At 45.7% G+C, this 11,356-nt stretch overlaps 1 protein-coding gene across 3 annotated transcripts in view; it reads left to right on the plus strand.

Annotated features, from left to right (window-relative positions):
• The window catches only part of LAMC3 (laminin subunit gamma 3), a 64,097-nt gene extending 57,859 nt beyond the window's left edge, over positions 1–6,238 (plus strand). For all 3 annotated transcript variants that reach the window (XM_083721320.1, XM_083721321.1, XM_083721322.1), the window contains 4 exons: positions 261–460; positions 842–988; positions 2,110–2,209; positions 5,036–6,238. In XM_083721320.1, coding sequence (XP_083577446.1) covers positions 261–460; positions 842–988; positions 2,110–2,209; positions 5,036–5,286 — 698 coding nt within the window. In that variant the 3' untranslated portion in view covers positions 5,287–6,238. The remainder of the gene's footprint in view (positions 1–260; positions 461–841; positions 989–2,109; positions 2,210–5,035) is intronic.
• Positions 6,239–11,356: the final 5,118 nt, after the last annotated feature.

Genomic DNA, 11,356 nt, shown 5'->3' on the forward strand with positions numbered 1-11,356 from the left:
TGGTCATATATTAAAACAGTAATCCATAGTTATTTGCTTATTGTATATTCATTAATTCAAGCACAGTTCAATATATTCCGTTCCCATTTCCCATTGGCTGCAATTTCCATCCTAAGTTTAGCAAAAAAAAAAAAAAGGGATCCTTCCATTTTAGCTTCTTCAAACCATAGTCTCCCAGGTCCGATGCTCTAACCATTACACCACACTTGATCTCAATATCATAATCAGGATAACCAAGCTCTTTACTCCCTCACCATCAGGGATGAAGAGGTTAGGTGCACGTCACAAGCGCCAGTCTGCCACAAACAGGAAAATGACAGCTGTGCGGGATCGGGCAATAGCAGAGGCCCAGAAGAAGACCAGACAAGCTCAGAAGATTCTGGGAGATTCCTTTTCAGTCTCTGCTGAGGCCCAGAAAACTGCCAACAATGCAGAGTTAGTCGCGAAGGAAGGCGCTAAGGTATGAACAGCCCACACCTGTGAAGTTTAAGGCCTACTGTTAAGTTCAGCCCACTTCTCCTGAGGGGTGAGGTCCTCTAGAGGGGCACAGGGCTTGCCTGGGTTTAGTTTCCTTTGGAAGGAGTTCCCTGGGGGTTTCTCAGGGCCCCATATTATTTGTGTTCATTTACAAACACACATGTTGAGCATAGAGGCTGCAGCAGCGCACAGCACCCAGTAGGCTTCAGTGTTGAATGGGGATTTGAACCCTCAGGTCCTAGCGTGATGCTCTTAACCATGACACCACCCTAGCTTGACCCTGCCTGCTATTTCTTTTAGATTTCCCACCCCCACCCTCTAATGACCCATCCTCCTCACCTGTTTTTGTTATCCTCTTCAACAGAAGGCCCAGGACACACTCAGAGACGCAAAGTGGGAGAAAAGGCGTGTGGATAAACTTAAGGCACATGTTGCTTTGACTGTGGCAGAAGCCTCCAGGCAGAAGCGTGAGTCTGAAGAACGTGGCAACGACCTCGCTGGACCTGGACAAGTCAGTGATGCTTTGGATTCATTAACTGGAGGGGCTGCACTGCTAGGGTTGTTGAAGGACCATAGCTCAGGGGCAGAGGATCTCCTTTGCATGCAGAATCCCCAGCATGTCCAGGCAGGGCTGGGAATGTCCCCTGCCTGAAAGCCTGGAGAGCCACTGCCAGTCAAGTGCTGGCAATACTGAACTAGATGGACCCCAGTAGTCTGACTGAGCATAGTGCAGCTTCCTGAGTTTCCTGTGATATCCCTTTTTAAAGAACATGACCCCACTTTCCATAAATCTTTGGTTTACTCTGAATATTGTTTGTTTGCGCCAGGGATGGGGAACCTTTTCTCGCCCAAGGAAGGGCTGCCTTCCTTCATATGCAGCCTTTCAGGGGCCGAATGCTGATGGTGGATGTGGTGGGTTGGGGAAAGCAAGAGGCATCATTCCAGTTCAAGGACATGTGAAATCATTAGAGAAAGGTGTAGAGTAGGGCCCGTGAGAGGTGTGGCCAGATAGGGAAGCCTGCAGGATCCACTTTTGCCCCCTGGCTCTGAGGTTCCCAGTTTTACAACATGTGCTCCATGTCTTACGTTGTTATATCTCTAGAGCCATATCCATGGACTAATCACCTATTTCAGGGTGGGGCACCTTTTGCAACCCAACGGCTGCATTCCTTTGTGGGGAACTTTTGGGGGTAGGGGCCTACATGGCAGTGGTGGATGTGGCCAGAGGCAAAACTGGGCAGAGCCATTTATGTGACCTGTGCCTTTGTCAGGAGATTACATACTAGCCATCCAAAAACCAGAGGTTTGGACACACACACACACCATACATCTTTCCATCCAGGCAAGCAAGAGGCATGATCACAGTTTAAGGATGCATTCCAGGGAGGCAAAAGCACTCGGAGAGGTTGCAGAGAATGCCTGGAGATGGGTTTGTGGCAAGGAGAGCAGGGCAGGGCCTCAGGAGAGCCCCACGAGCTGGATAGGGACAGGCCTAGAGGGTTGCTTTTTCCTCTGGGCCCGAGATTTTCCAGCCCTGACCAGGACACTGCCGCATGTGTCAAGGGGTTAAAGTATACCTTTGTGGTCCCTGCCAATCCTGCAATTCTAATGCATAGACAATCTCATTGGAAGGTTGCAGCGGAGATGAACGATCTTGAGAAGAGCCTCCGAAATGCCCAGGGCTCCTTGGAGATGGACATTGCGGCGCTGAACAGCCTGCTCACCAGTCTCGGTGAGCAACCAACACCACTTGGCTGTTTTCATTTCCATTGAGTGTGTTGTGAGAATAGTTGGTTGCAAGCAATTCAAGGAAGCACAATGAACCTCATAAGTCCAGAGAACAAGGCTGGCCCTGTTGTTAGGCAGAATGAAATGAATGCATCAAGCGGCTGATGGGGATGGCAAAGAGCAGCAGTGAATGGCAGAGCTGTGTGTGGCATGTGGCCTGCCCTGGCTTTGTCCATCTGCAGGTGCAGTTTGGATTCAAACTGCTTCTGCAAAGGTGCTCACCGTCTATGTTGAGCTTTATAACATCAGGTGATTGACAGGTCGGCAGCCCCACCCACCTGCCATAGTTGGTTTACAGGGTGTGTGTAGGAGAATGAAAGATCTGGCATGCCCGTCAGATCCAATTCCTTGCTCCTGCAGTAGCATCCTGGGCACACCTGTGATGCAGCTGAAAGCTCAGTACTTTGTGTGCCAACCACAAGAGGGCAGCCTTTCCTGTAAAACTGGTCACCTTTTCATAACGGTTTCTAAGAATTACAGTGAACTTTAATCCTAATGTTGCAATCAATAGCCTTTGGGGATTAATGAGTGTTTGCCAAATGCTGTGCCTTGAACAAAAGCCTGGCAGGTAGAAATTAAGCAGGCAGACCTCTCCCCTGCCACCAGGTCCATGACAGGCAAAGCTTTCTGCTCACAAGGCTGTGATTAAGGGCTCTGAGGGATATCTCAGTCAGTAGAGCAGGAGACTCTTAGTTTCAGGCAAAAGATTCCTGTATCACAGGGGGTTGGGCTAGATGACCCTTGGGGGTCCCTTCCAACTCTACAATTTTATGAACCTATGAGACAGAAGAAATCAGGGACTCTAAGATACCTGAGCCTTACTTAAAGCTGCAGTATATTTTACAGATTTATTATTTTTATTATTATTATCCAATGCTAAAAGACACATGTCAGTTGAGCGAAGTGTATGGAAAGGTCCCAGCTTTTATGTTAGAGAGGTGTTTTTTTAATCCTTTAGAAAACACATAAACTGCTTGATCAAAAAGGTTCTCCAAAAAAAAAAATTGGTGCAAAACACAGCTAAACTCAGCAGTCCGATGAAAGACAAACATACCTAATACCATCATCATTGAAACAAATATATTTTAAAAATCCAAATCTATGGAGAGCCATCATTATTAAAATCCAAGATAAAAACCAATAAAGCTTTTAAAACACCTATAGGAAATATAGATTGCATATCTAGGTACAAAAAAAGTTTTCAACAAGTGTCTACAACAATACAGTTAGGGGGTATCTGTCTATTGTCAAACTGAGAATTTTAGGAACAAAGCAGAAGTTGCAGTATTGAGTGCAACTATGTCTGAGGGCTTATCCACACTTACCTTTTGCCTCACTCTTTCTAGGCACAGTTCTGCGCTCAAAAGCTCAGTTTCTTGTGGGTCATCCCCCCCCCCGGCGGATTGCCATTTGCTCCACTTGACCTTTAAGGAGTGGGTTTTTGCAGGGAAAGCTCTGGAGCAGGACAGGCAGCACTCAGAGCAAAGCACACGCTGTGCCTGGAAAGAACAGAGGAAAGTTTAGTGTGGATAAGCCTTTACTCAGAGTAAGCCCATTGAAAACTAATGGACCAAAGTCAGTCATGTCCATGAACTACAGTGGATCCACTCTGTGTAGGACTAACTTTAGATATGACCCTGCTTTGAGGAGCTTCAAGGGAAAGAGAGTTCATGAATAGAGATTTCATTTATACCTCTTGCTAGGATTGCAACCTGAGAGGAGAAGCTTTGTGCCTTTTAAGTAGCTACAATCGCTTGCAGAGGTTCACCAGGTCCCATCACCACATTCTCAGGAGCTCTTGTCAGAAAAAGATGCAAAGAACCACCCTCTTGCAGGATAAGGGGTGGTGAAGGTGAACCAAACAGTTTAAAACAAATTGGCTTTCATTTGTAAAGTGTGTGTTGGGGGGGGGGGTGCATCCATAGTGGTGCTCAGTCACAGTTCTGCCAGTACAAGGATTTCTGTTTGTACAACAGGACTTTGCCCTCTGCTCCCCCTCCCCACACATCCTCTACTAAATTTGTTCCAGGGGTTTCCCCAATTAAATATACTCAGAGTTGCAAAGTGATTTCATGCTCTTTATTCAGCTCATAGTGGTGAGGAGGGGAAGAAAGTCCCCTCGAAGTATCTGCTTTATATACATTATTTACACAATGGGCTGCACGTGATTGGCTAATTCTGGAATTCTCCTGTAGGCCAATCAGGTTGTGGATTCACTTTTATCTGGAGCTGGATTGGGTGGCTCCTGCTGACCAATCATACTGCTGCATTGTTCTAGGACCAATCAGACTGCTGCATTTTGGATCCTATTGTTCTAGGACCAATCAGACTGCTGCAGTTTGGATCCTATTCAACACAGTACATAACACCCAACCCTCTGGAGATAGGGAGGAGAGGGTGCAGGATTTGGGTGGGGAGTGGGGGGGAGACCCATGGTGTAAGTGGAAATCTTCGCACTAGCAGGACATATTAGTTGGATACCCCGCTTTATGCTCAGGGAATATGTTTCTTTCCTGTCTATTATGATGTTTTAAATGTGGATCTTCCTTGCATTTTTCTATTGGATCTTCAGGAGCAATGTTTCATTTTTATATTTGGCCATGTTTTATTTTAGCATATTATCAGATTTTAGTTGACGTTTTAAAGTAGTAAACTGCTTGGGGTGAGGGCAGAGAATGTGAAGTGGTATAGAAATGATTGAAATAAATAATAATACATAAATGTGTTTCTCTTTCCTACCCCCCCCCATCTTACCCCATTCCCTGGCCAGGCAACATAGACCACAGTGCTCTGTCAGAAGCTGCACTGAACTTGAGCCAAATCCAGCTGGAGCACTTGCAGTCAAACCTGGCAGGATCTGGTGCCCTGGGCCAGCAGCTGAGCACCTTGCAGCATGAGGCTGAAACCCAGAGGGAGAGGATCGAGGCCTTCGAGAGGGACTTGGCGGAGATCCAGAGCGACAAGCAGAACCTGGAATCCATCCTCCAGAGCCTGCCTAGCAGCTGCTCCAGCAGGAAGTGACATGGCCTCCATAAAAGTGCTCCAGAGCACCATCCCTGGCAGCACAAGGAACTGAAGGCTTAAGGAACATGGCGCAGAGGGAGGGAAAGATGGAAGAAGGTCACTGCCATGGAGGAAATGTCAGGATGTAGGAGGGATTTGATTCAGATCGCAGTTAAAGGCAAATCTATCCCACTCCGCTTTCTGAAACAATATGCAAACTGAAACACAGCCACCCTCCCAAAATTCACACTTCTCCAAACTTTGCAGTGCAGTTCTCCAGCCAAGTAATGTGTACAAAAATGCACAAGCTTGGGAGTAAAGTGTGCCTAGGAATGCTTGTACAGTAGTACCTCCAGTTACATAACCCTCTGGTTTTGTAAACTTCGGGATGCGAAAGCGGCAAACCTAGAAGTATTTTACTAGGCTTTGCCACACGCGCATGAGCAGAAGCGGTCCTCAGGTTGCGGAAACTTTGGGATCCTACCAGACCTCTGGAACAGATCCCGTCCGCAACTGGAGGTACCACTGTATTGGTGAAAATAACATACAGCAATGCATTGTATTAGGGAAGATTAGTTTGCAAAAATGTGCATGTTAGGGAGAAATTTGTACTAAAATGCCAATGAGCTTTCACAAGGACTTTAAAATAAATTGCAGACTGGTGTGGAAATGCGGAGAACTGAACTGGAAGAAAGAGAAAGGGAGAAAATCCAAAATTGCCAGATCCGCCCATTTCCTAAGGAGATGTTCCCATGGACAGACACTGACAAATGAGTCTAAGGGGGGGGGGGCAGAACAGAATGTTATGTAAGTTTAACAGTGTACAGATGATAGTGTTGAACCCTGCAAATAGTATTCAAATTCTTTTATGAATTTCACCAGTCATTGTCCTTATGGTTGGTTGGGGTTTTTTTTTTTTTTGCAGCAATAAGTAAAACCTTAAACAAAATATAAAAAGCTTAAATCCTCAGGAAGACAAGTTCAGTGGTGTTTCTGTACATCATTTTTGGGACTCTGCCATTGTCTTAGGTCAAAACCAGTTTTGCAGGTCCTTACAGAGCTTCAGACTGTATTGTGGAAAAGCCAAAAACTAACGCCCTATAAATACGATAAACACTTTTGTCATTAAATGGTGGACATCTGATGGATGGCACCCATGGCAGATAGTACAATTTCTTCCAGTTACTATGCTTGCAGTTTTGGAGCTGTTTTTACAGATTTTCACTCTTCTCCTCCCTACCCTCTGCCCCAAAACATGTAGCCCTTAAAAAGGGAGTAAAAATGTGCAATTTCCCATAGCCATGGAATTGACTGAAACAGAAGTTGCGTGATTGACTGAACCTAAATATGCCATGCAACCTGGTCTAGTTTATTTCTACTGCTCCATTGATTTAGAGTGGGGGTGTGAGGGGAGCAGCTGCAATAAAGAAGGATGGGGACAATCCTCTTCAGCAAGTCTTCTTCCCTTTCTTCGCATTACCTTGTCAAAATATCAGTTCCTTGGATCAGAGCTAACGACACAGAAGTGGTGAAAAAGAAGATTGTCCCATTGCTTGGCAGAAATAACTGTCTGTAAACAGCCTCTGTCAGTCCTTTTCCATCCAGCAGTTCACTTCGCCACAGAATTTCTGCCTGCAATGGAGGCTGGCCTATTTGGGTGAATGGGACTCTGCCCAACCAACCTCAGTCTGCTCCCCACCAGACCTCACTTGGCTGCATTTTTCCTTGCCTCCAATCCAGCAGGTGGCTCTTCCTGTTTTGGGTTTCTCTTCAGTTTTAGTGTTGCCCTTGCAGAATTCTGCAGGGATAAAGATGAGGGAAGTACTAGAATTAGCTGGCTGTGTCTGTCATTGACTCTGGCTCCACCTTGTGTTGGGCTTCCTGCGTTCTGCCCTAGCAGTTGCAGTGGGCACCAGCCACCATTTCTTCTCTCTGACCTTTGACCTGAGGACTCATTAGTCTGGCTATAATGCCAGCCTTTGCAGTCCACAGATGACAATGGGCCATCAAATGGGTTTCAAACAGGTGCTTTTATTCCAACTCATTTCTTTCAAATGGAAAGCCTTTGTAAATACATCATTTGGAAAATTCTCTGCCCCAATACCCAGCTCCTCCTGCTCTGAGCAGCCCTGCCAAGAAGTCTCCACAGGGCTCACTCATAACAGCCTCAGGTTCACTTTCCCAGTAGAGATGGGAATATCCCCTGCCTGAATCTGTGAAGAGCTGCTGCATGTCCATTCAATGAGCCAGATGGACTAATGGTGCAATTCAGTAATAAGGCAGCTTCCTGTGTTTCCATTTAATTTGGTCCTTGCATACACAAGTTCGCAAGTTCAATCTTGAGAGAAGGCTGGGAGAGAACCCTCTCTGGAACCCTGCAATGAGGCTGCCAGTCAGTGTAAACAGACCAATGCTCTCTCTCTGTTTAAGGCAGCTTCTTACCTTCCCACATGCAGCAATGCACATGCATACCTTGTGTAGCTGGTCTTCTTGAGTACAATAATCCACTTTGAAATATTAGGAGTTAGGGGAAAGGGCATTCAGGGCCCTGAGATCATCGAACCCCAAGCATGCAGGATTATTGAATCACACATTATTCACAAAACCTTTCCTGGAATGTGTTGTCTTATTTTGGGAGGGGGGAGGAACTAAGTCCATTGTGATTCCTTCTTCCTTTCCCTGCCTCAAGGACAGTTTTCCAAAAGCAAACAGTGTTACAAAACACAACAAACAGAACATTGGATTATCGCACAAGCAGATTCTGGTTTGAAGGGAAGCAGTCTCTTTGCTGCTTATGGGTTGGCCTCCAGAGGGAAATTACTAACACTTTGAAATCCTTACACAAGCAGTGTTAGATCACAGCTGGCTTGTTTGTCCTGCTCTGGAGGAGCCAAGGTCAGAGTCCGCCTCCAAACCTGTGTTACAATAGCCTACCTGGGATTTTGGCAAGTGCTAGCAGGTCTTTGCTGTCTGACATTCCGCCCAGTGAAAATACAAGGTAAGACTCTAGTCCTCATGATTCTAATTAGAGACATGGGCAGCTGCCTTGTACAGAGCCAGACAATTTGTCCATCAATCTCAGTATCATCTACACCAGTGTTTCCCAAACTCAGGTCTCCAGCTGTTTTTGGACTACCATTTCCATCATCCCTGACCATTGGTCCTGCTAGCTAGTGATGATGGGAATTGTAGTCCAAAACAGCTAGAGACCCAAGTTTGGGAAACCCTGGTCTCCACTGACTGGCAGTGGCTCTCAGGGATTTGGGGCAGGGGTCTTTCTCAGCCCTACCTGGAGATGCCAGGGATTAAACCTGTGACCAGCATGGTTTCTGTTTGTCATTGTTTATATTAATTACATAAAACACTTCCACCCTGTAATAAAGGTGCACACACATAGCAAGCCACACTCCACAGAAAACCAATCCTTCACCTTCAAAATTAGGAAATATTCCCTGAAAAAAATAGCCTATTTTAGTACACAGAACAATCCTGAAGCCATATTGGCTCTCTTAATGTCCCCAGATATTTTCCCTGCAGTAAAAGGAAGTATGTTGGAAAAACCTTCCCCATATAAATTCTTCAAATCTTGTCAAAGGAGCATATTTTATGTATGAATAGGGGAGGTCTGTGACAATGGTTTCAGGAACTAGGATATTTAAAATTTCAAAAGAGTGCCCCAGAGTGGCCAGGATAAGGCAATCAGCAAGCATTATCAGGTCTGAGAAAGAAGACAAGTCATGCACTCCTTGTATAATGCTTTTGGGTGGCCTTTGGCTTAAGGGGTTGGGCAACTTCTAAAGCCTTTAAAAGACGTTTGGGATCCACCTTTGTTCTAGGTCCTCACCTCCTTGCAAGGGGTGAGGGGAACTGTTGCTACAGAAAATAAATATATTCATTGCTTTCTTCTGCTGGTTCCTGCCTCCATCCATTCTTCTCTGATAATGGACAGAGGGGATACAAAGTCCTTCGGGAGTTTGGCTGTAAAAGCCAACCCCAAATTTTCATATAACAACACTACTAATTCTACATGAACACAGTTTGCATACAGTTCAGATCCCATTTGGTTCATAATCTCTACTGTTGGTTTGTTGGCACTCGGTTCCTACCTGTTTAGAATGCACTAATTGTCCATCCAGAAATAAAGTTCCTGGTCCTCATGATTCTGAATGGCAACATTGGGAAGAACTGCCTTATGCAGAATCAGACCCCTTGCTGCATCTAGCTCAGTACCATCAGCACTGACAGGCAGCAGCTCTTCAGGGCCTCAGGCAGGCCCTATCCAGAGATGCTGGAGACTGAACTGCAGACTTCCAGGTACTCTAACCTCTGAGCTACAGCCATTGCCTTCTCTGGTTCTTTAAGGCAAGCTGATGAACCCTTAGCACTGCTCACTCCAGAGATGAAGCAACAGCCAGGTATGTGGTGCTCTCCCAAAGAAGATGACATCCATACCTGAGAAACAGGAGTCTTGGGGAAGCATTGGGTTGTGTGTGGTCTGACTCAGCCACTAGGGTTCTATTAACATGAGGGACCGGGCCAGGTGGGGAGAGGCTGCCAACCCCTCCCTTTGTTTCTGGCGAAGACACCAGGCCCAAAGAGGAAGGTCACTACATAATGGGTGTTTGGGAGCCTCTCCAGTGGTGATTCAGAACCTTGGCTTGGCCAACATGGGTGGCGGCCTTTTGGAAGGGCCTCACCTCAAACGAGTATTTGAAGCAAAATCTATTCCCAGAGACTTGAGGGGAGAATTAAAAAAACAAGACTGAGCTGGTTTAGGCAGATTCTTTATTATTTTCGTTATGTATACAAGCATCCATGTTATTATCCTTTATTTATAGCACATAGGGAGGATCCTCTCTTTAAATCCCCCCCCAAAACCCCTGGAGTAGGGTAAGAGGAGCTGGGAGCCACCGCTTAAATTTGTCACAAATTTGCCTCATAGCAAGGGGCGCTGCACTCTGCACGTGCGTAGAGTTATCTATCCATCCATCTATGTTTGTATTCATTCATATAACAGGTTCTGGCACCAGCACCCTTTATATCCTTTGGCAACTGAGGTAAGAACATAACAAAATAATATACAAGCCCCGAAGCCGCATCAGGTTGGAGGCCCAACCAGTCCAACGTCTTCTTTTCACAATGGCTAACCAGATGGCCAGATGGGGATCCTGAAAGCAGGACCCAAGCATAGCTGTCAACCTTCCCTTTTTTTGCGGGAAATTCCCTTATTCCAGCGCTGTTTCCCGCCATTTCCTGCTGCTATCCTGGATTGTTTTATATCCCGTAGACTGTCTCCAGGACAGGTGAGGCTGCTGATCCCTTATTTTCAAATCCGAAAGTTGACAGCTATGGACCCAAGTGCAGCAGTACTACTTTTCACACTGGCAGATCCTAGCAGTAATTGCTGTTCAGAACCATATTGCCTCCTTTGACAGCGGAGGTTATCTCGATTAAGGGTCCCACCTGCCCCTTTTCTCCTTTAGCCAGCACTCTGATCTGATAAGGGCTGTGCCTTTGGATCAGGGAGACACCATTTAAGTTTCCCATCATGCTCCTGACAGTTCTGAAATGAACTGATCCTGAGCAAGTTACTCAGTTCAGGGAGACTTCAGTGTGAAGCCCATAGGCCTCCAGGGAAGCCCCATTAAAAATCAGAATCCGGATCCTGCATAGGTGCCTGGAACCCTTGGACTCTCCCACGGTTTGCAGATTGGAGTAGTTTGGGTGTTTGGGTTTTTTTGGAGAGGCAGAGACAGGCAGTGTGGTGCAGAGGTTAGAGTGCCAAACTACGTGGACAGTAAGGATTGACAAAACCCGAGACCAGGAAGAAGGGACGTTGGATTAAAATTAGGGGGGGGGGGGGAAAGAAAGTCTAGAAAAGGATTTTTTATTATTATTATTTCTGGAATTAGTGTAAAACTAATGAAATACTAGGGGAAATGTTGGAATGGAATTATCTGGCTTTAGTAGAAAGGATATAAGGAGTTATATATAAATATGTTTTAAATTTAGAATTTTAAGGTTTATTATGGTAAGATAAGGTTAAATAAATTAAGGTAAATTGAATAACAGAATATGGTGAAAGACG

The sequence above is a fragment of the Podarcis gaigeae genome, assembly GCF_964106915.1.
Source record: "Podarcis gaigeae genome assembly, chromosome: Z".
Taxonomy (NCBI): domain Eukaryota; kingdom Metazoa; phylum Chordata; class Lepidosauria; order Squamata; family Lacertidae; genus Podarcis; species Podarcis gaigeae.